We start from the raw sequence: 27046 nt of genomic DNA, 5'->3' as shown, positions 1-27046 counted from the left end.
ATGCGGCCTTCGGCAGAGCGATACTTCAGTTTGCGGTACCTTGACTCCGACCCCATCTCTGAGGTAAGGCTTGGGAATCACCTAACTGGAATTGATATGTGTAAGCACCCGAAGAAGAAAAAACGGTTACTCACCCTTTTTGTAACTGTTGTTCTTTGAGATGTGTTGCTCATATCTATTTCATTCCCCCCACCTTCCCCTCTGTCGGAGTTGCCGGCAAGAAGGAACTGAAGTGGGGTCAGGCCGGCAGGGTCGTATATAGAGTGCCATATCAGCACCACTCCAGGGGGCTCCACAGCCGGCCCGACATCTGTGCACGCACACACCTAACTGGAATAGATATGAGCAACACATCTCGAAGAACAACAGTGACAAAAAGGGTGAGTAACCATTTTTTAACAACAGCGTAGATGATGTGATGTGGAAAAAAACCAAAATAATACAAAGGCAGGATATTAGGATTGGGATTTTTCTTTCGTTTTTTCTTGCTGACGTCTATGGTAAAACATCCTTAAGTAGCCCCTATGTTGAGTAAATATTTTAATTTCTTCACATTTGACTTTTGTACCCTTTTAAATTAGTTTCCTTCTTTAATCTTTATATCCCACTTTCTAAAGACTAATGCCACACCGCTAGTTTCGGTATCAGCTGTCCTATGAAAACTTTAACAGGAATTATATACTGCTGACTGTTAGTAAAAGGCTAAACAATAGTTATTACTTCAACCAACTCTGGTATATTACTTAAGATGAGAGGCTACTTAAAGGTGTTACCTAGAGCTAGATATTCTAAGGAGTCATTATATGGTCAAGAAATTGCTCCTTTTTATTATATCCCAGTGTGACATTGCATCAGTTGATTATGTGATTCTGTCAAGTCCCACATTACTGCTGTTTTCCCCAATGGGTATTACAGAACCCAATGTCTTACTAGATTTGGTGATTTGTCTTTTTGATTTCCCTTTATACTTTGAACTTACCGTACTATCCTGATTATAGTAGTAAAACTTTACTAGCATTTTTATTTTTCTGAGTTGGGTTGTATAGACATACAGATTCTACCTTATAGTCCTGTCTGCTCAGAAATGTTAACTCATTAAATTCTGCTCCCCAACCTGTATGACCGAATCTGTCCATCCAGATATCACAATATCTAGCTTTTTAAATTTCCTGTCATGCTTCAGAAACGGCTTTTTTTCTAGGTTAAAGTTCTTGGACAAGTTGGAGATATGTTGCCATGAGAAAATTGGGGAGTTTACTTTAGGTTTTAAATGGAAGTTGGATCTGTCATTGACATGTCATTCAATGGAAGGTGACACTCATTTTTAATGATTGCACGTCTTCCCAGGATGGACAGAGTCTGTAGTGGGAGGGGTTCTCTCATCTCTACCCAAGCGTAGAACAACTTTAATTATCCATTTTTCATGAAATTAAAATACTACTTTGGACACTAGCTACATAACTTATGATTCAAAGATCCCAAGGCCAAAAGCGACCGTTGTGGTTATCTAATCTGACCTCCCTGTACAACACAGGTCATGATCTGGATTTCAACTTCCAAAATGTAGGTGGTGCTTAAATCTAGGGTTTCAGTTCAGTCCATTATAAAAGTAGGCGCAATTTGCAAAATTCAGAAGGTTAGAATTAGTGTTGTTCTAATTTGTATTGACTGTCATTCTATTACTGTCAAGCCTCACATCCATGATGCATTTATTGTGCTCTCAGGTGGTCTTGCTGCAATTCTCCTTATTCATAAAATGTCTCCCAAAAGTTTTGCTGGACACATACTTGGCAATTTATAGTTCCATGGCACCTCAAGGGCTGCAAGTGATGAATAGACTTTCTGTAACAGCCTATTCCCATCAAGTTCTCCACTGTCCTCTCTTCGTTAAAAATGGACGTGTAGCTGAGGTGGTATCTGATTCCAGACAACCAATTTTAACCAAAACACCTGCGACCAGATTCATCCCTACTGTGATTCTGCTGACTTGGACTGGAGGTTATTATCCTGTCAGTTGTGTGGACTGAACAATCATTGAAGTCAGTGGGAATTGGATGCATTCAGGTGATGAGGACTCTGATTATATCATTTATTAATTGTCAATTATTTGCCTTAGCCACAAGACCACCTTTCAGCCCTCTCTCTGTGATACTGTTATACTGACAAACCTGTTTTGTCAGGGATCTTGTTTCAAAATGTATATATTCACTGGTGTATTTAATTATCTATTGCCAGATGAGAGAACATTAAAAACCTAGTTTCCTGTGAAGATCTGGCATCCGTTTTTAAAGACTTGCTAAATACCAGGGCTTTCAAGTCTGTTGTTGAGTTTTGGGGCCCATGTCTACACTTAATGAAAACCAGATCACTTTATATTTTCATTTGGGGTTTGTTTGCTTTGTGTTTCTAGTTTAACGTCTCTGGCTGACAGCATCTAATGAAAGAGGAAATTTGGTCCAAAGGTTCCACCTGCAGCCAGGGGCGGCTCTACCGTTTTGGCCGCCCCAAGCAGTCATGCGCGGGAGGCGCCCCGGAGCTGCGGGAGCAGCGGACCTCCCGCGGGCATGACTGCGGCAGGTCCGGTGCCCCAGCCTTTTGCCGCCCCCTAGATTTTGCCGCCCTAGGCACCAGCTTGTTTTGCTGGTGCCTAGAGCCGCCCCTGCCTGCAGCAACTTCCCTCTGAACTCTGATGCCCTGATGGAAGATGATGATGTATCAAGAGGTTAAGAATAGTTTCACCTTCATGAGATTTGTATAAAATTTTGATTTCTTGAACTTCTTGGGAGGTTTTTAAATCCTACTGTTTCGGATCTGGGCATTTTGCATCATTTTCAGTGATACTGACGCCACCAATACTCCTCCACCAGGAGAATCTCTGCTTCAAAGAAAAATCATTGAAACTAGCCACAGAAGGAAACCCACGGCTAATGAACAAGGGAGTGACCGTAAAAATATTACACCAGGCCCTAAGATGGAGCTAAAGTAGAGAAACCATATAACAATCTCAGCAGAAACAGCTGTAAAGTGGAGGATGGGTGGGAGAAGTGGAGAATTTCAGAGGTGGAGTTTTTATTTATCCTATAAAAGGCACCAACGGCTGAGATGCTAATTAGGGAAGAGGCTAAGTGGAACTTGCTGTTGCAGAGGCCAGCACCAGCCATGGGAAGAGCCGCACAGCAAACCCTCACTGCTTTACTCTGCATAGCAGCAGCCGTTTGCATGGGTGAGGACAGCTGTCCAGGTGAGTAGGAAACAAGCCCAGTAACAGCTTTTCTTAATAGACTTATTACCAAGCCATACTCTGCAGAACTAGTGGAACCGATCAGATTCATCTGTGGTGAATTGGTCGCTGCCTTCCTTAAAATTATGTTGTTATTACTAACAGTGAGTTGTAGACTTATAGCTTCCAGCCTCTCCTACCTGACGTTGAACATTTCTCTGGTACAGATCCATGAACTACAGGACTGCCAGTTACCAAACGACAATCCTGACACTATAATATTATAAAACTGGGACTTCTCTTTTTTTACAAGAATTTTTTGTCTAATTAGTACTATAATACATTGAGCATATTGCTGCTGTGTGTGTATTACCAGATATCCATTCTCTGGGACCATCACCAAATGACATTCAGTCGGTGCCTAATGATCTGCTGCTGTTCAGAGCATTGCTATGAATGTAGGTCGAGAGCATGAGACTCTGCAATGTTAATTAAAATTCACACTGACACTTTCACATCTACATTTTTAAATTTTGTTATTTTCCTAATTAGTATGAAAAGAAACTTCATCTTTGACTTACCAGATGGTACCTCAGGCACTGGAGAAGCAATGAGATTTTTGGATCTCTCATGGCTTCCTATTCAAAAACAAGAAACCAGCATTAATGAATGCTTGTTTATAAGGCACAGGTATGCGGAGGCCTCTAATTGGACGTCACTAATATAAATAATACCAAATATTTGCAGAAGGTAACAAAACTACAATATTGTCCTAAAACATCCAGCACCCTCATAGCAGCCTTATGCAGGGCTTTGGAGCAGAGGCCGGAGCTGGAGCACGGAGCAGCTCCAGAGCAGTGGAGCTGCAGGTTTTTACCTGGGGCTGGAGCACAGCTCTAAAGCCCTGGCCTCATGTCAAACTTAAAACCAAAAAGTGTAACTTTAAAAAATTCGGGTTCTTTTATTCTCAACTAAATGACAACTTCAAATTTTATTTGCTTAAACTATTGGTTAACTCTTGCATCCAATGAAGTGGGGATTCACCCACGAAAGCTCATGCTGCAAAACGTCTGTTAGTCTATAAGGTGCCACAGGATTCTTTGCTGCTTTTATTGGTTAACTGTCCTTGTACTCCCAGCCAACAGATGAGATCTGTAGGTTCCCATTTGCTGAAGTTTTTCCCCCCACACTGGAATCTGCAGAATATTCTACATCCTGAGACTCTCTCACATGTTACTTATTGTTTCATCTCTTTCCTCAGAGGTCAAGATTGTGGGTCTCAGTGGTTCTGACAAACTCGCTGTTCTCCAAGGATGCCCTGGCATGGCTGGAGCCGCAGGTCCCAAAGGCGAACCCGGAGCTGCAGGAATGAAAGGTGTGTTCCCAGGGGCTAGGTGGGAATCTGATATGTCTGGTGATGTCTAAAACATCTCTGTCCCAATCGGGGCGGCAAGCCGCGTGGGGCGGCCTGCCGGTCGCTGTGAGGGCGGCAGTCAGGCAGCCTTTGGCAGCGTTTCTGCGGGAGGTCTGCTGATCCCACGATTTCAGCATCAATTTGCCGCCAAATCCACATGGCCGGAGGACCTCCCGCAGAAACGCCGCCAAAGACTGCCTGACTGCCATGCTTGGGGCGGCAAAAAACAGAGAGCTGCCCCTGCCTCAGTCCCTCTTGGAGCGAAGGACCCGCCGCCGAATTGCTTCCAAACAATTAAGTGACGTGGTAGAGCTGCTGCCGAACTGCTGCCGATCGTGACTTTATCTTTTTTTTTTTTTTCTTTTTTCCTTTCGCTTCGCTGCTTCGGGTGGCAAAATAGCTGGAGCTGGCCCTGGTCCCAGTGCAGATCTTTTAGCCTATGGTGAGGGACTCTCTCCACTAGCATCACTGAGATGAGCAACAGCAGAGTTATAATATGAATGCATTAACAGCTGGTATGTTTGACAGTTTACATTATTTCCATTGTACTTTAAATAGGCCATTTGATTTAGGGGATTTATTTGTTGTTCAGTTTGCATAAAACAGTTGGGAGACACCATGTTGCCTTGTGGGAGTTGCAGTACAGTTGCCTCATGCTCCTGTTCTCTGATGGCTAGGCTCCCTTTTCAGACTACGTCTCCCATGATGCACCGTGGTCTCTCCTTGGTGCATTAAGGGAGTTCATCTATGGTGCACCATGGCAAGGTAGTCTGGCTAGGGAGCCCCTCGCTGCTCCAGTCATCACCAGGGTTTGGACTGACAAAACCTCCCAACTTGATTGGGGTAATACATAGCATCAGCTGCATCTTCTCTGTATTTTCCCTCATGTTTGATTGTTCAGGATCTGCACTACTTTTACTTACACACATGCATGTGCTCAGACACACTTTTGGACCTGCTGAAGGCCGTCGATTTGCAAGCCAGCTGACAGCTAGGACAAAACCTGAGCCAGCAGCCTACTCATTGGCCAGTTTTGTGACATCCTCATGAAGCTGCTGAGAGAACTGGCTTGACCCTGTATGTCTTGCGCAGACAAACAGCAGTTGAGGTTTAATGAGAATATTGCCTTAGTAAGGAATCCAGGATCTGTCAGAAGATAGTGATCAGCCACATCATCTGAACCCTTCAAACTTGTGTGTTTTCTGGTTTAACCCTCATTTTGCCATTTGACTTGCAGGGAGAAAGTAGGAATTGACTTCCCAGCCCGCTTCACTCCTAACTTTACCCTTAAAATACATCCCCACTGGCATCTTTAAAATGTTCATTCAGAGCCTTTTATGTTTTGTAGGGGACAGAGGTGCTGAGGGGATCCCTGGAAAGGCTGGACCAGCTGGGGAGAAAGGTAATGGAATGAACAGAAAGAATAACTATTTTCATTCACTGCATGATTTAAATCACAATGAAAGATCTTTAAACCATTTGCATCTCCTCTGTTTGGTGTCTGTGCCAGAATGGAATAACAAAAAAATTAAAAATTCTGTGCACAATAATTTAAAATTCTGCATATTTTATTTGTCAAAATAACATAATATAATTACCCCCGTTTCAATTATTTGTAGTTATTTATTTCAAAATACCTGTCAGCAAGTACGTCTGTAACAATACAGACAACAAAAAAAGATTCAGGAAATGTTTTCTGAGAAATAGATTCCTCACTAGGCATATTAATACAGAACTCTGGGTAATAATCATTTAAACTACAATACAGAACCGTATTTCCCGCACCCCTCAAAAGCAGTGCAAAGGCTTGAGGGGGGAGTCAGGTGTAACAGAGAAGCTGAGGGAGAGTGAAGTAAATTGCTGGGAAGGAGCCTGGGTGTAAACTTGGAGAGTTGTTGGTTTTGGTGGGAAAAGTATGGAACAGGTTTTTTTGGGCGGGGGAGGACATGGAAAGGGATTGTTATGGAGCTTCCCCCATGCAGACCCTGGCTGACCCCTAGCCTCTCCCATTCAGTCAGGCACATCTGCCCCTGTTCCCATGTGTTCGTGCACCCCTATGTGTCCTTGCACCCCCATCCACGTGTCCCTCCATCTCCACTCAGACACCCACTTCCCCCATCCCTATGTGTCTCTGTGCCCCCACTCAGCTACTCCTGCCCCTATATGTCTCTGTACCCCCTCTCCATGTCCCTATATGTCTGTATCCCCACTCAGCCACCCTGTGTACCTACATGTCTCTGTGCCCCATTCAGCCATCCCCTGCCCCTATGTGTCCCTGTACCCCCACCTTCTGTCCCCAGGTATCTCTGTGCCCCACCTGGTAATCTTCTGTCCCTATGTAGCTCTGCACCCCCTCCCCCATCACCATGTGCCCCTGCACCTCCCTCCCACAGTGATCCTGTGCCTCAACTCCCATTCAGCTCCTGCCCCAGTCTGTCCTCCCCCACTAGCCCTTATGAGCCACTGTCTGACCCTCCCACCCCCATCAGCCCCTGTCTCCGGACCTGGCCTGACAGGTGCTGCAAGGAAGGCAGGCTCTTTCTCTTCCTAGGGAGCCAGGAGTTGCTGCTGTGTTCTATCGCTACATCGCCCTCTGGTGGGCAAAAGGCAGAAATGCAGACATTATTTTCTGCTGGGAGCTGCTCCTGCTCTTCTGCCACAGCGCCCTCTGGTGGGCAAAAGGTGGAACTGCAGCAACATTTCTGCAGAAGCTTTTTTTCTGTGCAAAAAATTAAAAATATGCGTGGCTCATTAATTATGCATGCATGCAGTACAGTAACGCAGAATCCCCCCAGGAGTAACTTTCTCTTAGAAAACATGGACCTGTAAAGCTCCACCAGAGCAGCACCACCAGTGCTAGCAATGGTATAAGTTCTAGTGTAAACAAGGCTCGGTGATTTTTAATGAAAAGTTGCTCATGTGGGGATGCACTAGTGCTAGAAACTAGAAAAAAACTGTGGTGTAGACATGGCCAGAGTTTGTCTCCGTTACACCTACTTATACCCTCTGACTCAGGGTTGTTTACACCACTTCAGGGATCACCTCTCAATTTATCTTGTCTTTTACCTCTAACGTCTCTATCACCATAGGTCATGACTGTGCTCAGTCCCTAGGCAGGTGAACAACAGAGCTGGAAGGTGTAAATAATCTCTCTACCCTGGTGCCCCCGTACGGGAAGTGCAAGGAATCTGCCAGGCTGGTGCCGTTATGGGTGCTAACTTCTGACAAGCTTGTTGGTCAGGGCACTGACTCGTCTTCTCACTCACAACAGCCAGCAGAACTGAGCAGCCACTAAGGGGAGCATTTCTGCATTTTCTTCAAGGGTGGCACAGCATCAGCTCTCCCCAGGGTCTCTGGGTGATGATGTGCCCCCTTGAGGTGCTATGCATCCGGGAATTCCCACTGGACACAGCAACTCTGTAGTTCCCCCGGTGCAGGGCAGGGCCTGCAAGGGACAGTTGTGCTCATAGTATCTAAGCACCAAATACTGTGTCTCTGCTAAATCTTTCAAACATTTATTTTTTTTGTCTTCCCCCAGGAGAGAAAGGTGGTGTCGGCCTCCCTGGATCACAAGGTGAGAGACCTCCGATGGTTCTCGCTGGAGGGCAATACACATGCTTTAGGGTCTGACACTAATAGGTGCTCAGCACCACTCAGGGGCCAGATCCTCCCTTGAAAGCAACTGCCCATGATTTACAGCTGCATGGTCAGGCCCAGGTTCTTTGTTTCAGAGCGGTTGTGTCAGCAACTCAGAATCACCTGTGATTCTTCTTCGAGTGCTTGCTCATATTCTGCTTTCCACCCGGGGGCGAATGCCGATCTGTCTTCACCAACCCCATGGTTGGTAGGTTCCTTAAGGGCCTTGACCGTCTCTGCCAGGTACAGCAGCCAGTCCCCACGTGGGACCTTAACCTGGTCCTCTTCAGACTTATGAGAGCCCTGTTCGAGCCATTGGCCACCTGTTCCCTCCTATACCTCTCTTGGAAAATGGCTTTCCTCGTTGCTATCATGTTGGTGAGGCTTGTATCCAAGCTCAGAGCTCTTACCTCAAAACCACCTTACACGATCTTCTATAGGACAAGGTGAAGCTACGACCTCACCCAGCCTTTCTTCCCAAAGTGATTTCGACCTCTCATATCAACCAGGATATTTTCCTCCCGTTTTTTTATCCAAAACCGCATGCAACTCATCAGGATCAATGGCTACACGCCCTCGACGTTCGTAGGGTCCTTGCCTTCTACAGTGAGCATACAACACTGTTCAGGAAAACGACCCAGCTCTTCATCACGGTGGTGGACTGGATCAAGGGCCTCCCGGTCTCCTCCCAGCAGATCTCCTCTTGGATCACTTCCTGTATCTGTGCTTCCTATGATCTGGCCGGTGTTCTGACCCTGACCCTCACCGCTCACTTTACAAGGGCCCAGGCCTCGCCGGCAGCTTTCCTGGCCCAGGTTCCAATCCAGGAGATCTGCAGAGGCGCTACCTGGTCTTCAGTACATACCTTTGCCTCTTACTATACCATTGTCCAGCAAGCCAGAGATGATGCAGCGTTTGGTAGAGTGGTCCTACAATCTACGGTACTTCACTCATACCCCACCCCCTAAGTAAAGCTTGGGCGTCACCTAATTGAAATTGATATGAGCAAATACTTGAAGAAGAAAAGACGGTTACTCGCCTTTGTAACTGTTGTTCTTCAAGATGTGTTGCTCATATCCATTCCAAACCCGCCCTCCTTCCCCTCTGTCAGAGTAGCCAACAAGAGGGAACTGAGGGGGCGCTGGGTCGGCTGGGGTATATATCAAGCACCATGAAGGCGCCACTCCAGGAGGCTCCCCAGCTGACCCACTGGGTGTTGCTAGGGTAAAAATTCTCTGACGGCTGTGCACGCGGCGTGCACACCTAAGTGGAATGGACATGAGCAACACATCTCGAAGAACAACAGTTACAAAGGTGAGTAACTGTCTTTTTCAGGAGAAGCAACTCCTGGGGAGAATCCTGGAATGATGGGACCAAGGGACATAAAGTTGCAAATGAAGAGTTGTTAGTTTTGATCACTTAAATAATATACAGCGATAGGAGACTGTAAGCCAATCAAGGTATGTTTAGTTTGGAAAAGAGGAGATTAAGGGGGGACATGATAGCAGTCTTCAAAGATTTGAAGGGTTGCCATAAAAAAAGATGGAGAAATATTGTTCTCTCTTGTCTCAGAAGACAGGACAATGGGTTCACACTACAGCATAGCAGATTTAGATTAAATCTCAGGAAAAACTTCATAACTGTAAGAAAAGTAGAACAATGGAACAAACTGCCTCGGGAAGTCATGGATGCTCCTTCACTGGAGGTTTTCAAAAGGAGGCTGCATAGCCGTCTGTCTTGCATCGGTGGACATAACAAATCTGCATCTTAGCAGGGGGTTAGATTAGATGACCTTTGTGGTCCCTTCCAGGGCCGCCCAGAGGGGGGGGGGCAAAGGGGGCAATTTGCCCCGGGCCCCGGGCTCCACGCTCCGCAGGGGCCCCCAAGAGAACAGCGGAGGCTCCCGCCTCCGCCCCTCTCCTGGAGCCTCAGCGCATCAAGCGCCGAGTCTCCGCCAGGGCCCCTGAGCCCCGCTCCGCTCAGAGCCGCGTGGTGAGGGGGCGGGGCTGGGAGCTCCGGGCTGAGCTCCCCTCCCTCCGCTCCGCGTGGAGCTCTCAGCCCCGCCCCCTCCCCACGCGGCTCTGAGCGGGACGGAGCTCAGGCCCCGCCGGCCACACGCTGCGGCTGTCGGGCGAGGCGCTGAGACTCCGGGTGAGGAGGGAGCCGGGGGTAAGAGGTTGGGGGCGGGGCGGGGCGGGGGGAAAGCGGGACCCGCCCCCGACGTGCAGCCCGGTCTTCGGCGGTAATTCGGCGGCGGGGGGCCCCTTCCGTTCCGGGACCCGCCGCCGAAGTGCCCCACAGACCCGCGGCGAGGGGGGGGGCCCCGCCGCCAAGCCGCCGAATTACCGCTGAAGACCGGGCTGCGCTTCGGCGGCGGGTCCCGCTTCGGCGATAATTCGGCAGCGGGGGGCTCCCGCCGCGGGTCTTCGGGGCACTTCGGCGGCAGGTCCCGGAACGGAAGGGCCCCCCGCCGCCGAAGACCCCGGGCCCCCGGAATCCTCTGGGCGGCCCTGGTCCCTTCTAACCCTGTGGTATTATAATTCTATGTCCAGCGACCCCATTTTTAAGCATGACCTGTTCCAGTCTACTCTAGGTGCTAAGTTGTGTTTAATGTCATGTTAATGAACACATTTTCTAACGTCATACATTTTCCTGGTGTAGCTACAGAGAGACACTGCTTTGCCTTGGATAGACAAACCTGTGCAGGAATCCAGTGAAATAGCCCTGCAGATCTGCCTATATGCTTTGGAGCTTATTTTGCCCATTTGTGTGTTTTTGCTCCAAAGCAGGATGTTTGCTCAGCCTCACAATATGTTGTCAATTACGTATTTTGTAATTTGTTAGCACCAAGCCCATCCAGGTGTGGGCTCCATGTAATGCATGGATTTGACCTTGTGTTTTTATTTTAGGAATCAAAGGAGACTCTGGAGCATCAGGAAAAATAGGTGAGCACCTCTGAACTCATCAAAACATGTCAGGTTTGATATTCTAGTGCTAGTGCTCTAAATGACACAGGGTTGGGTGGTTCTGACTGCATGAACCACTACACACAGGAAACGTACTGACAGTAATTTCTTTGCATACTATGCCATGCTCTACCTGTGGCCACCCAAATGTTGCCTCATCTTAAAAAATTACATAAAGACTCAAACTAAATTCCTGGTCCCTGCTCCACCAGAATTCCCATGTGTGGGGTGGAGTTACAAACTCTGGAGAAATGAGAGGGGTTCTTTCTATGGACATTTCAACCTTCTTTTTTTTTTTTTTAACCTGGACCAGCTTAATGGGCATTTAATCCTTCATATAGCTGATCTGTTCTCTTCCTTAACTGGTGCTTTTAACTGGCTGAATGTTTTGATCAGATGTCACTCTTTAACATTTCTTACCTACTGGACGTGGCCCTGGACCTTCATGTTACCCATGGGAGAGGAGAGATGTGGTAGCTCACAGGGGTCGCTGAACCTTCGTTCCCCTTGCCTCTCTGCAGGAGTGAGTTGAGATTTGGCTGTGCAATGTGGAAGCACATTCTCCCCCCTTGGATTGAGATGTTACTGTTGTGCCACACCGAGGCGCAGATGTGTAACAAGAATAAGGTCTGAGGAAACGAGATTTGTTCTCTCTCTAGTTTACTGTACGGGTGCTTTGGTTTGGTTATGATTCTATCATGTAGGGTCCTGCTTGAGTTTTTATGGTAGGTCTAGTAATGAACTGCTGCAACTTATTGTACACTGCCATGTGCCACACTGTGGACCAATTAATCCAAAGACTCTGACTTTTCTTCACCGACAAAAAGATCTGTGTCCCGCAGTAGCCATCTCGCTGTAAAACCCCAGTGAAGACAAGGCACTTGTAGTGTTTACCATGAGGTAACTGGATGAGATTAGCTCTCACCCATGGTTCACCTCACCTAGCTATCTCACAGCAAAACCACAGTGCCTTATCTCTCTGTGGTGTTAGTGAGAGAGCCCCTGGGTAACTAACACACCTTTCTTGATAGTGAAAACATAGCAGCACCTTTTGCTTTGGACACTGAACTTTGCAAAGGTAAGTAAACAGTGGAGACAGGGCACTACAAAGTCAACTCAGCAGAGTGCTAAGTGCCTCTGGTAAGATGCCAAGCTACTTTGCAATTCCTCCTGAGGTCACCGCTCAGTGGAGTTGGGCCCTAAGACTGTTTTATAAACAGCAGCCAGCGGAATGGAGTTTAGGACTTTTGGGACCTGTCACCAGACCACATTCATGTTTTTTATAATATCCTCTAACTCAGGATGTTTGGTACCATTTCTAAAACATTCTGCTCTGCCAATACTGCGAGTTATGGCAGATTCAGACACATGTTAGGAAAAGCGGAGGCCTTCACTTGATGAGGTTTGGTTAATTCTTTGAAGCAGGGCACTTAACAAGGCACAATGTGCTATGGGAGGCAACTCCATCCTACAGTCCTGTTTATAAACATATCAAGCTCCATCTTAAAACTAGTGTGTGTGTGTGTGTGGGGGGGAATTAGCATGGGGAAACAGTTGTTACTCACACCTTCTTGTCAAGTGTTGGAAATGGGCCATCCTGATTATCACTACAAAAGTTTTTTTTTCTCCTGCTGAGAATAGCTCACCTTAATTAATTACTCTTTTTACAGTTGGTATGGCAACACCCATTTTTTCATGTTCTCTGTGTATATATATCTTCCTACTGTATTTTCCACTGCATGCATCCAATGAAGTGGGTTTTAGCCCATGAAAGCTTATGCTCAGATAAATTTGTCAGTCATTAAGGTGCCACAAGTACTCCTCGTTCTTTTTGAAAAATGTTGGTGAATTGAAAAAGTCCGTTTGGGATGGAAGGAAACATTTTGTTTCTGGGCCTTTTTAAAGGATTCACAATATGGCTGGTGGAGGTCCCGTCTGAGCTTCAGCCCTGTGGTTAGGGTGCTCACTGGAAATTTAGGATATCCAGGCTCAATTTTCTCCTCTACCTGATGTGGAAAAGGGATTTAAACTTGATAGGAGAATGTCTTACTCTCTGAGCTATGTATATTCTGATATGAGAATCCCACTGAAGCTGTTTTACTGCATATGAATAATTGACTGGTCATTGGAGTAGAGCCAGAGAGTAGGAGAGTCTCCTAACTCCCAGGTGAGAGCCCCAACCATTACCTCCCAGGGTAATGAATGTTTCAGATCTTACACACATACACGCTACAGCCAATTCTTATTAACTAAACTAAAATTTATTAAAACACAAAAGAGAGAGAGAGAGAGTGTGGTTAAAAGATATATATATATTTATATATATATATATATATATATATATATATATATATATATATATATATATATATACACACACACACACACACACACACACACACACACACACACACACACACACGAGTTCAATTTATTTGGGTGCAGATTCATAGCAGAGATGGTGAGCTTTGTAGTTGCAAAGAGTTCTTCCAGAAATAGTTCATAGGTTATAATCCAATGTCCAAATCTCATATTGAGGGTGTGCCAGCATAATTGGGACCTCAGTCTTGCGACTCAAACTTGCTCTGATGAAGTCTAAGCAGATGTGAGATGACAGAATCAGGACCCAAGGATCTTTTATACAATTTCATGTCCTCTTTGACAAGTTGGGAGTTGAAAAAGTAATTAGCATGACTTTGAAGGAAGTCCGTCACTGGTACTTAGCTACAGAATTAACATAAGGCCATTTGCTTGTTCCTCCACCATTCACAGATTATTTCCTATACATTTCAAAGAGAGATTAATACAGAGCTATCTGGTGTTTACAATTCATTGGAATGATAGCACAGGGGTGGCCAACCTGTGGCTCCGGAGCCACATGCGGCTCTTCAGAGGTTAATATGCGGCTCCTTGTATAGGCACCGACTCCAGGGCTGGAGCTACAGGCGCCAACTTTCCAATGTGCCGGGGGGTGCTCACTGCTCAAAACCTGGCCCTGCCACCCCTTCCCACCCCCTCCCCTGAGCCTGCCGTGCCCTCGCTCCCCCATTTCCCCCATCCAGAGCCTCCTGCACACCACGAAACAGCTGATTGGGAGGTGCGGGGAGGGAGGAGAGGCACTGATTGGCGGGGCTGCTGGTGGGTGGGAGGCACGGGGAGGAGGGGAGGAGCTGATGGGGAGGGGCTGCTGACATATTACTGTGGCTCTTTGGCAACATACATTGGTAAATTCTGGTTCCTTCTCAGGCTCAAGTTGGCCGCCCCTGTGATAAGATGTTCTTTTGACCTCTAAATTATCAGAATACAATATAGACAGGGACAGCTGATTACACTGTAGACCCTACTTATACCTATGTAAATACACAAAAACACAAACATTATCTCCTCACATGTCTTTTGAGGGTTATTTATTTTGCAGGATGTTTAACTCTTTCTGGCCATGCATCACAGGTTGCATGTAGAAAATGGTTGTTTGCCAGCTGTGATTCTCATCTGGCAGCAAGATGTGCTTGTCCCATTGACTTCCATGGGGGTCCATGCTAGGGGATCCTGATGTGAGATCAGGGACTCAGCAAGCCAGATGCAGATACATTATCTGACTTTCGACACAGCTGGGTTATTGTAATTCCAGGCTGAGGTGGTGGGTGGGGATTATGTACTCAGTATTTACGCTACCTTGGAAACTATTCAGTCAGTTTTCTGTGTCTGCAGGGGAACGGGGACCTCCAGGGATCCCTGGAAATGCAGGACAAGCTGGCCCAAAAGGTAAAGTAACGAAGGGCAGAGAACTGTGTTTTCCTACAGGTGACCTAAGAACAGGAAATTTGTTTTTAATCAAATATCAATTAGAGCTCAGTGGTTTGAGCATTGGCCCCCTAAACCCAGGGTTGTGAGTTCAATCCTTGAGGGGGTCACTTAGGGTTCTGGGGCAAAAATCAGTACTTGGTCCTGCTAGTGAAGGCAGGGGGCTGGATTTGATGACCTTTTGAGGTCCCTTCTAGTTCTAGGAGATTGGTATATCTCCTATCATTATTATAACACCAATTCCTCTAATATCTGGGCTCGAAAAACCACCATAACTTCCCTTCACTCTATAAAGGGTTTATTATTGCAACAGAACTTCAGTTCTGATCCACTGTCAAGATCTCGGTATCTCTGATCAGTCTTTACTATCTTATTTTTTGTTCAATCAGGAGAAAGAGGTCCTGCTGGCCCCCCTGGAGTGAAAGGTGAGAGACCTCAGATGATTCTTCTCACTGCAGAGCACCTTATGGTGCTGTTCGTGGTGACAGAAGAACCGGGAGCCACATTTCCCCCCATCCCACTGTACAATTTTCCCTTCTGGCTGCTCACAGAAAGAAAAAGCTGAAGAAAAAAATTGGTTCAGGTAGAACAAGAAGTGTCATTTGACCCAAACCAACAGGTTTTGGGTGGGTTTTTTAAATCTCCTTTTGGCTTTTGTTTAATAGCCAAATGACTAAACAAAATGTTTCAAAATGAAAAGTTGGAACATTTTAATAATGTCAAAGCAAAACTTTTTGAATAAGTGGGAAAATTTCCCAACTGATTTACTGTCATTTGCTTACTTTGGCTGTACGTGTTTGCCAAATGTGAGCTGAATTTGTGATTTTTTTCGAACAAGAAACTGCATTTTTTTGATGAATAATATATTAGCTGAAAACATTTCAACAGCTCTAATTCTAATGTCTGACATATCACAAGGTCCTTGGCAGTCACAGGAAATTACTCCAGGAATCAAACCGCACTAGGCCAGCGGTTCTTAAACTTCATTGCACGGCAACCACCTTCTGACAACAAAAATTACTACACGATCCCAGGAGGGGTGACCGAAACCTGAGCCAGCCTGAGCCCCGCTGCCCTTGGCAGGGGGACCAAAGCCTGATCCCCACCGCCCGGGGTGGGAGGCCTGTAACCTGAGCTCCTCCACCCAGGGCTGAAGCTCTTGGGCTTCAGCTTCAGCCCCGGGGGGTGGGGCTCAGGCTTCGGCCCCAGTCCCCAGCAAATCTAACACCAGCCCCGGTGACCCCATTAAAACAGGGTTGTGACCCACTTTGGGGTCCCGACCCATAGTTTGAGAACCACTGTGCTAGGCTAACACATCTTCACGCATTCCATAGGAGCTGGGAAGCATGCACCCAGCTGCAGTGTTGACGTATCCTAAGGGTGAAATTCAGCCCGTGAAGAGGACAAGAGAAGATAAATGTATCACTTAAGTCCCACTAGTGGGCTACTTTAACAGATTGTCTGGAGTGTAAATGATACATAGGCCTTGAACTAGCCCTCTGCACAATTAACCCCCAAGTGGGTGTTGAAATGAGAGCTCAAACTATGGAGATGATCTCTATGGAAAACAAGGATTTTATCCTGAGTTCTTCCTTTAGGAGATAAAGGAGCATCGGGAACCCTTGGAACAGTTGGTGAGACCCTCTGCACTTTCCTTTATATGAGCACATCACTTCAGTTTCATTTCTGCTGAGCTGGAACTTGAGTGGTTTAAGAATCTTCCCTCTTGAATAGTTACCATGCCCACAGTATCGAGCTCACCAATATTCCTGTAAGTGTTGGAATGTCTGAAGAGAGAAATAGCTCTGACTACAAAACAGGTAGTCAGTAAAGTGTTGCAACATCTGCAATAACTCCAAGCAGATGACCTTTGGTATTAGAGATAATATTTGGCATGTAAGTGAAAGCTGTAGATCCAGATGTATATCCTGGAGAAGGCTGCTTTCTCTTACCCTCCTTATACTCCTCACATACTGGGGGTGGGGAAGGGATTACAAGAAATGGATCCTGATTAAATGCTTGTTTAAAGGAGTACCCCTTTTTCTATTTAACTAATTTCACTTGGGATTTTTTATAACATATTGACTCAAATTCACAGCTCGTGAAAGCAGATGTAACACCCCTGACTTTGTGGGTATTTCTTCTACTTACTGACCAGCAATTAATTTAGTCCATTAAGGACCAATTCTTACTCATGCAAGTAGGAACCTCACGAGAGGGTTACAAAACAGTGTTGGCTAGTTATGAATGCCATCTTTTTATTCCAGACAGGAAGCGCAGATCAGAGATGGGTGTGATTCTGTTAACACTTGGTTTTGCATAAGTACAAACCTGTCTGTGCATTTTCTAGTACATTGCTATCCCAGCTATCACTGTTGGTACAGTTTAAAAGACTATACAAAGTTTTCTGGTTCAAATGTCACTTCTATTGTTTCTTTTCCCGTCCAGGAGAGAAAGAGCTGGAAGATATACAGTGTAAGAAAGGTGAGCATTTCTTATAACCACTGAAATATATTCTCATTCCTTCCAGGGAATGCAGTTATGATGGCTGAACCCTTAGGAATGATGAACAAATATTTTTAAATGACTAATGTGACCACTCCGCCCTTTTCCTGTTTTACCCGCCAGATGGTTGGGTATTTTTAAATGAATGATTTGTGCAAGTAGCCAGTGAAGTTTTTGTGGAAACACATTTCAGCCAATGGGTTCATTTGCAATCTGTTTGATGTGAGTATTCTTATGAGAGTTTGATATTCCCTTGCAGTGATTGCTCACCCAAGTCACATGATGACTGGAAGCCCTTCTGACTCACCAGGGATTTCAAAATGGCTGCACAGGCACTTCCACCAGTACAAATCTTCATGCAAATTTCAATTTCCATGAGTTTTCAAGACACTTTGAGCCAATCCTCTGTGCAGGTTGAGCTGTTCTCACACAGAACGCAGGGCTTGGGCAGTTGTTGCCTCTTTTCCTCTTTCAAACAAACTTAATATGAACCAGACTAGCGCAGTGAAGTCTAAATAATTGTGTTTGCTAACCACAGAAAGTATGAAAAGCCTAGCTAGATACCTATGCTGCGACTCTGGTAGGTTTCTAAAGATAGAACACAGAGAGCACCACTAGAGGGCTCACAAACTATTTAAAGGGATACTACCCATTTCCCAAACACTACAAGTGGGGAGGAGAGGAGATGGTGGTTCAAAGATTATTTTCCATTTACCTGATTCTGCAATTGATCTGGCCCTCAGTGCAACATAAAGCAGCCTGTGAATCCCTGTACAAGGAGAGTTATACAACCAATTTACATATTTGAATTCCTCTTTCAACCAGGAGCAAAGAACTGCAAGGAGCTGCTAGCCAGAGGGAACATCATGAGCGGCTGGTACACCATCTACCCCCGTGACTGTAACGCCATGACCGTGCTGTGTGACATGGAGACAGATGGTGGAGGATGGATTGTAAGAACCGAGCATAATGAAGCTCATTGGATATTTTTTCTTGAACAACAAACAGCTTTCTGTCCCAAGAATGAGAGGTGGCCCTTACCGAGTGGGTTGTAGCTAGGAGAAAAGCATGAGGATGGAAACTCTGAAGCTGTTAGTTCACCATGGTTAGCTGAAATAAAAACACAGACACTTCCTTAGCCCTTCTAATCCTCCTAATCCTTGTCAAAGTCTCCAGACACCTTGGTTGTGAACACAGTGGGTTTCATGGAGGGAACCCGGAGCTTTAGCATCTAAAAGACCTGGTCTGAGGGGCATTTGTCACTGGTCTGACACAGTTAACCAGGTTTCCCTTCTCCTGACTCTCACAGTCTGCTCAGACTCTGGAACAGAATTCCTTCTTCCTTCCACCTTGGTCAAAGTCCTGGTGCATCAGCTGCTGTGTCACTTAGGCAATCTCTGAGTATGAGAGGAGAGAGCGTTCTAGGGAGCTGAGGGGTTTGAACCCTGTATGTACCTCACATTTAAACCTTCCAATTTATTATTCTGCTTATTTATATCCCAGTCATGCCTAGAGAATCTGATGAAGATCAGGGTCCCATTGTGCTGGGTGCTCAACACACACACACTGAGAGACAGCCATAGTCCCTTACAGCTCTCACTCTCCATAGACAAGACAGACAAAGGGCCGCACAGAAAGCAGAGATGTGATGTGACTTGCCCAAATGGTAGAATTGGGTATAGAACTTAGGCCTCCTGATTGCCAGCCCAGTGCTGTAGTTTTCAGACCATGTGAGCCTTTACTCTAGTGCCGTTGCTGCCAAGATTTAATATGATCCTGTGGTACAAGCCTCCATCTGCGATAGTCACCTGAGGCTGAAATAGATCTGACCCCGTTAAATCTCATCCAGTGATTTACAGTCTCAGAGTTTCTGGCCTCCTGCTCAACGTAGGATGGAAACCAATGTGGGATTTCCCAGCAACCTCCTGTTTCCCTGCAGGTGTTCCAGAGACGGGTGGATGGCTCTGTGGATTTTTACCGTGACTGGAATTCATACAAAAGGGGTTTTGGCAGCCAGCTGTCAGAATTCTGGCTGGGGAACGACAATATCCACCTGTTATCATCCCTTGGTAAAGACATCACTGATGCATTCTTTTCCTTACAACAACAACCTCCACCAAGTTTTGTTCCCACATTTTAGTCATGGATACAGGGTATAGATTTGTACTATCAGTAGAGGTAACCCTTCTGCTCCAGACACCCCTTCCTGTTCCTTACAGCCCAGTCCTGCCACACAAAGCTATTGAAACCAAGAATGCTGTGGTAGCTGGGCTGGCTCCAGTCATGATTCATGGAGCAGCATTTGTCCTCTGAGTCCGGTAGTTCGCCCACAGTACAGCAATGAGGAATGCTACAGACTGGATGGAAATTGCTGAACATTTTGCTTTCAAATTGTTTTCTAAAGGAACCAACGAGCTTCGTGTCGATCTCAGTGATTTCGAGAACAACTATCAATTTGCCATCTTCAGCTCATTCAAAATTACAGGAGAGACCGAGAAATACAAGCTGATCCTTGGCGCCTTTGTTAATGGCACTGCAGGTAGGTTCTAAGCTCGTCCTTTACCCTTTGTGGCAGATGGAAAAATGGAAAGCAAAAGTGATGCAGAGTATTCTATGGCAGAAGCAAAAGGTGATGTCATCTGTGATCTCTTTTGGGAAACAACAGTTATTCTGCTATTGAACTTTTTGAGCAGGAACCCATGTTCTAATGACACCAGCTATGTATGTAATATGGATATCCTGCCTAGGGCAGACTGAAAGCAGAATTCTGAGCAGAGTTAGGCACAGCCATGGCTTGTTGTTTTCCTAAATTAAATCTGAATGCCCTTGAGAAACATCTGAATTAAACTAGCATAGGCACACCTGGAATGGTACAAGTCACTGAGTGGGTGAACATGTGCATTTTATGCCAGCTATGCACCAGACTCCCGCACACCGGCGACAGAAACATTCTTTGGCATGCAGAGTCATTGTAGGCCACTGCAGGATTGCTTAGGCACATTGCTTAGCCACACCACCTTGCCAACCTATTATGGAGGGCTTGAAATTAGGTTCAAAGCGGGTAGGTGATCAAAGCCCACCGCTAAGAATAAAAAAGGGCCACCTTAACTGAGGGTTAGATGTTGGGGGGCGGGCGTATATGTACGGTAACAGGAGCAACAAGAGTGGGAAATCTGCTCAGCCTCTTAGATGTCTATACACAAATGTAAGCAGTCTGGGAATGACTAGGAAGAACTGGAAGTATTAGCACAATAGCTAAGTTATTAATTATGAACAGCTAGCCAAAGACTCAAAAAGTAACAGTAAAAGTACACCAGAAGCAGGAAGCCTGGTAAAGAACCAGTGGGGCTACTGGACAACTGAGATTCTAGAGGCGCGCTCAAGGATGATAAGGCTATTGCGGAGAAACTAAATGAATTCTTTGCATCAGTCTTCACGGTTGAGGATATGAGGGAGATTCCCAAACCTGAGCCATTCTTTTTAGGTGACAAATTGGAGGATCTGTCCCAGACTGAGGTGTCATTAGAGGAGGTTTTGGAACAGATTGATAAATTAAATAGTAATAAGTCACCAGGGCCAGATGGTATTCACCCAAGCATTCTGAAGGAACTCGAATGTGAAATTGCAAACTGTGGTATGTAACCTATCATTTAAATCAGCCTCTGTACCAGATGACTGGATGATAGCTAATGTGATGCTATTTTAAAAAAAAAATAAAAGGGGGAGGGGCTCCAGAGGTGATCCCGGCAATTATAGGCCGGGAAGCCTAACTTCAGTACTGGGCAAATTGTAGAAACTATGGCAAAGAACAGAATTATCAGGCACAGAGATGAAAATGATTTGTTGGGGACAAGTCAAGGTCTCTCACTAAAGGCTCTTAAGCAAAGTAAGTTTTCATGGGATAAGAGGGAAGGTCCCTCTCCTGGATAAATAACTGGTTAAAAGATAGGAAACAAAGGATAGGAATAAATGTTCAGTTTTCAAAATGGAGAGAGGTAAATAGTGGTGTCCCCCAGATGTCTGTACTGGGACCAGTACTGTTCAACATATTCATAAATGATATAGAAAAGGAGAGAACAATGAAGTGGCAAAATTTTCAGATGATACAAAACTACTCAAGATAGTTAAATCTGAAGCAGAGTGTGAAGAGTTACAAAGGCAGATCACAAACTTGGGTAACTGGGCAACAAAATGGCAGGTAAAATTCAATGTTGATAAATGCAAAGTAATGCACATTGGAAAACATAATCCCAGCTATACATGTACATGGATGGGGTCTAAATTAATTGTTGCCACTCAAGAAAGAGATCTTGGAGTCATTGTGAATAGTTCTCTGAAAACCTCTACTCAATATGCAGTGGCAGTCAAAAAAGCAAACAGAATGTTGGGAATCATTAAGAAAGGGATAGATAATAAGACAGAAAATATTATATTGCCTCTATATAAATCCATGGTATGTCCACATCCTGAATACTGCGTGCAGATGTGGTCACTCCATCTGAAAAATATAGGTGTTGGAATTGGAAAAGGTACAGAAAAGGGGAACAAAATGATTAGGGGCATGGAACAGCTTTCATATGAGGAGAGATTTAAAAGACTGGGACTTCTCTGCTTGGAAAAGAGACGGCTAAAGGGAGATATGATAGAGGCCTATAAAATTGTGACTGGTGTGGAGAAAATAAATAGGGAAATGTTATTTATTCCTTCTCATAACACAACTACTACGGGTCACCCAATGAAATTAATAGGCAGCAGATTTAAAACAAACAAAAGGAAGTATTTCTTCACACAACGCTCAGTCAACCTATGGAACTCGTTGCCAGGAGATGTTCTGAAGACCAAGACTATAACAGGGTTCAAAAAAGAACTAGATAGCTTCATGGAGGATAGGTCCATCAATGGCTATTAGCCAGAAGGGGCAGGGATGGTGTCCCTAGCCTTTGTTTTCCAGAGCACATGGGATGGATCACTTGATGATTACCTGTTCTGTTCATTCCCTCTGGAGCATCTGGGATTGGCCACTGTTGGAAGACAGGATACTGGGCTAGATGGATCTTTGGTCTGACCCAGTATGGCCATTCCTGTGTTCTTATTACTTAACTGGCATCACAAAGACTTGGTTGGATAAGAATTGTTACTGCAATATTGATATGGAGGGGTGTTGCTTGTTCAGGAGAGACAGGCAGGAGGAGGTGTTGCATTATACACCAAGAGTATATACACTTGTTCTGAGGCCAGAACAAGGTGAGTGGCAGGTCATTTGACAGTCTCTGGATAAAGATAAAAGTGGTAAAAAATAGGTGACCTCATAATAGGGTGTCTATTATAGTTCACCAAACCTGGAAGAATTGGAAGATGAAGTATTTCTAGAACAAATAGCAAAAATAGGCAAAACCCAGACCTGGTAGTAATGGGGGACTATAACTACCCACACTTCTGTTGGAAAAGTAATACAGCAAAACACAAAATTTCCAGTAAATTCTTGGAATATATTGGGGACAACTTTTTAGTTTCAGAAGGCAGAGGAAGTAACCAGGGGGACCAGCCATTTTAGACTTAATTCTGACCAATTGGGAAGAATTGGTAGCGAATCTGAAGTTGGAAGGCAATTTGGGTAAAAGTGATCATGAAATGATAGGCTTTATTATTCTAAAGGGAGGAAAGAGTGAAAGCATCAGAAGAAAGGCAATGGATTTCAAAAAGCAGACTTTAACAAACTCAGAACTGATAACTATCCCAAAGTGAAGGAAAGATCGGAAGAATAGGAAGAGGCAATTAGGATTCCATCAGGAGCTCCTTAATGACCTGAAAATCAAAAAGGGATCCTACAAATAGTGGAAACACGGACAAAATTCTAAGGAGGAGCACAAAAGAATAGCATCACTTGCAGGGACAAAATCAGAAAGGCTAAGTCACAAAATGAGTTAGACCTAGCAAGGGACATAAAAGGCAGTAAAAAGAGATTCTTTAAATACATTAGGAGCAAGAGAAAGATGAAGGAAAGTGTAGGTCCACTACTTAGTGGGGATGGAGAGCTAATATCTGATGATATCAAGAAGGTTGAGGTGTTTAATGCCTATTTTGGTTCAGTCTTCACTAAAAAGGTTAATGGTTACCAGATACTCAACACAATATTAGCAATAAGGGGGAAACGAATGAAAGCCAAAATAGGGAAAGAACACATTAAAGAGTATTTAGATAAGTTAGATGCACTTCAGTCAGTGAGGCCTGACAAAATTAATCCCAGGAACCATTAGTCATTATCTCTGAGAACACCTGGAGGGTGAATGAAGACTGGAGAAGTGCAAACATAGTTCCTATCCTTAAAAAGGGGAACAAAGAGAACCCGGAGAATATAGACCAGAGATCCTAACTTCAATACTGGGGAAGACATTGGAAAAAATATTAAACAATCAAATTGTAAGCAGCTAGAGGAAAATAGTATTATAAGGAAGAGCCAGCATTGATTTGTCAAGAAGAAATCATGCCAAACCAACCTGATTTCCTTCTTTGTCAGGGTTATTGGTCTAGTAAATAAGGGGGAAGCAGTTGAAATGATATATCTGGATTTTTAGTAAGGCTTTTGACACAGTCGCACATGACTTTCTCACAAGCAAACTAAGGAAATGAAATCTAGATGAAATTGCTATAAAAACATACACAAAGCGTAATTATCAGTGGTTCGCCGTCCAACAGCGAGGGAATATCTAGTAGGGTCTCACAGGGGTCAGTCCTGTGTCTGATATTATTCAATCTTTTCATTAATGACTGGGATAATGGAGTTGGAGAGTATTCTTTAAAAATTTGCTAATGACACCAATTTGGGAGAGGTTGCAAGCGCTTTGGAGGACAGAATTAGAATTCAAAATGATCTTGGCAAATTGGCCTGAATTCAACAAGTTGAAATTCAATAAAGACAAGTGCCAAGAGCTTCATTTAGGAAGGAAAAAGGCGTGATTCTCAAACTTTTGTTTTGATGACCCCTTTCACACAGCGAGTCTCTGAGTGCAGCTCTCCTCATAAATTAAAAATACATTTTTAATATTTAATATTATTATAAATGCTGGAGGCAAAGCAGGGTTTGGGGATGGAGGCTGACAGCTCACGACCCCCCACATTATGACGTCACGATCCACTGAGGGATCACGACCCCCAGTTTGAGAACTCCTGGGCTAAGTGGTAGTACTGCTGAAAAGGATCTGGGGGTTAGAGTGGATCGCAAATAATATAAGTCAACAATGTGATGCTGTTGTGAGTTATTGTGGGATCTGTTTTACACGTATTGCATGTAAGAGAACGGAGGTTATTGCTCGACTCAGCTCAGCACTGGTGATGCCTCAGCTAGAGTACTGTGTCCACTTTTGCATACTGCACTTTAGGAAATATGTGCACAAACTGGAGAGAGTCCAGAGGAGAACAACAAAAATGATAAAAGGTTTAGAAAACCTGATTTATGAGGAACGGTTAAAAAAGCTGAGCATGTTTAGTCTTGAGAAAAGAAGACTGAGAGGGGACCTGATAACAGTCTCCAGGGCTCATACAAAGAGGACGATGATCAATTGTTCTCCATGTCCACTAGTGGTGGGATAAGAAGTCGTGAGCTTAATCTGCAACAAGGGAGACTTAGGTTAGATATTAGGAAAAGCTTTCTAACTATGAGGATAGTTAAGCTCTGGAACAGGTTTCCAAGGGAGTGCGTGTAATCCCCACCAATGGCGGTTTTTAAAGACAGATTGGCCAAACACCTGTCAGGGTTGGTCTAGGTTTACTTGGTCCTCCCTCAGCATAAGGGGCTGGACTTGATGACTTCGTGAGGTCCCTTCCAGCCCTACATCTCTGTGACTCTATGATTCTTTGGTCCTGAATCCTCAACCATTCCCTGGTAAGCTGTTAGTGTTAGGAGCACATTGACTGCAATCTGGGGATTGGTCCTGCTTTGAGCAGGGGGTTGGACTAGATACCTCCTGAGATCCCTTCCAACCCTGATATTCTATGATTCTATGATTCTCTGAGTAACTCTGCATTTATAGTGATGTCACTGAGATCAGAATATGGTTTGGTGGAAAATCTTTCTTCTAGAAGTAGAACTGCAGTCTCTCTCCTGGACTCCAGGGAGATTTTTATTGCCTGGTGAAAAGAGAAATTTAGCAACCCCACTGCAGAACTGCCAGGCTGGGCTATGGGACCTGAACTGTGAAAGCATGTGGTAAATACTGTACACACAATTGTTTCCACAGGGGATTCATTAACCATCCACAACCACATGCCATTTACAACCCAAGACCGTGACAATGACCTCAGTTCAAGTAACTGTGCCACATCCTATAAAGGAGCCTGGTGGTACAGGGAATGTCATTCATCCAACCTGAATGGATTATACTTGAGAGGAGCCCATGAAAGCTATGCTGACGGGGTGAACTGGAAGACCGGCAAAGGGCACAAGTACTCCTACAAGCTGTCAGAGATGAAATTTAGGCCCGTGTAGCCAATCAGGGAGGCAGTTATAGTAATTACACTTCGCTCTTATACAGCAATTATCGGCCTGTCATATCAATCATTTGTCTGGAGACGTGCTGAGATGAATTCTTTTTATAGCACAATGTTTTCTTTGTCTTTCATGTTCTGTTTTTCTGCTCACCCAATGAGAAGTGCAGCCACTTATGTAACAGAAAGTAGAAATATGAGCTCATTAGTCAGTCATGGAATGGGTAAATCTCTGCAAAGCTGCTCAATAAATGGTTAAATACACATGGACCCAAAGTCATAAGTAAGGCTAGAGCCCATCGCCTTCAGCACAATAACTGCAAGCCCCTAATATCTGAGCTAAGTAAGTAAGTATCTTTAGCTATATGTAAGTGTTGGGATATGTCAGGGTTAAGTAAAAGACCTGGGATGCTGCTGATGTGCAGGGGCGGCTCCAGGCACCAGCATGCCGCGCGCTTTGGCGGCTTGCCTGCGAAGGGTCCGCTGGTCCCGCAGATTCGGCAGACCTCCCGCAACGAAGCAGCAGGACCAGCGGACCCTCTGCAGGAATGCTGCCGAAGGCAGCCTGCCTGCCGTGCTTGAGGCGGCAAAATGCCTAGAGCCACCCCTGCTGATGTGCTGATATGGCATTAGGGGACAAAGGCATAACCAGGCAGTATTTCTTTGTTTAACAGATAAGCTGCCATATTTTTCCCTTCCCTGTTGCTTATGTAACCCTTCTGCCCATCACAGTTGGCAGCAAGAAGGGCCGGGTTCAGTATCTAGGGGTTCTGTTTCAATAACGCAATGCAAAACCGGCTTGAGCCCCCATCCAGTGACTTGGGACAATTACATACAACCCTCCGGGCACCTCCAGGAGGCAATACTTCCCCTCTCACAAGCATGGAATCTGAGTGTAGCAAAACCCTTTTAATAGAGGAGGGAAACAATGCAGCATCATGTTGGGGAAACACCACAAACAGGATTCATAACACAAAATGTGAGCAAAAGACCCACCCCCAGGTAAGTTTGGCAGTG

The 27046-nt window shown here is 45.0% G+C and overlaps 1 protein-coding gene across 1 annotated transcript; it reads left to right on the top strand.

The window, feature by feature from the left end:
- The first annotated feature begins 3105 nt into the window (after positions 1-3105).
- LOC120386951 (ficolin-1-like) lies at positions 3106-26293 on the top strand. Its single transcript, XM_039507022.1, has 13 exons — positions 3106-3241; positions 4482-4595; positions 5983-6036; positions 8173-8208; positions 11180-11215; positions 14948-15001; positions 15430-15465; positions 16639-16674; positions 17489-17524; positions 18371-18498; positions 19485-19614; positions 19950-20084; positions 25783-26293. Exons 1-13 carry the CDS (start codon positions 3160-3162, stop codon positions 26028-26030), a joined length of 1125 nt encoding a protein of 374 aa, XP_039362956.1. The 5' UTR covers positions 3106-3159; the 3' UTR covers positions 26031-26293.
- The last annotated feature ends 753 nt before the right edge of the window (positions 26294-27046 follow it).

This window comes from Mauremys reevesii, linkage group 19, assembly GCF_016161935.1.
Source record: "Mauremys reevesii isolate NIE-2019 linkage group 19, ASM1616193v1, whole genome shotgun sequence".
NCBI lineage: Eukaryota > Metazoa > Chordata > Testudines > Geoemydidae > Mauremys > Mauremys reevesii.
The sequence above is the reverse complement of the archived record's forward strand: the minus strand, read 5'-3'. Positions and strand labels throughout refer to the sequence as shown.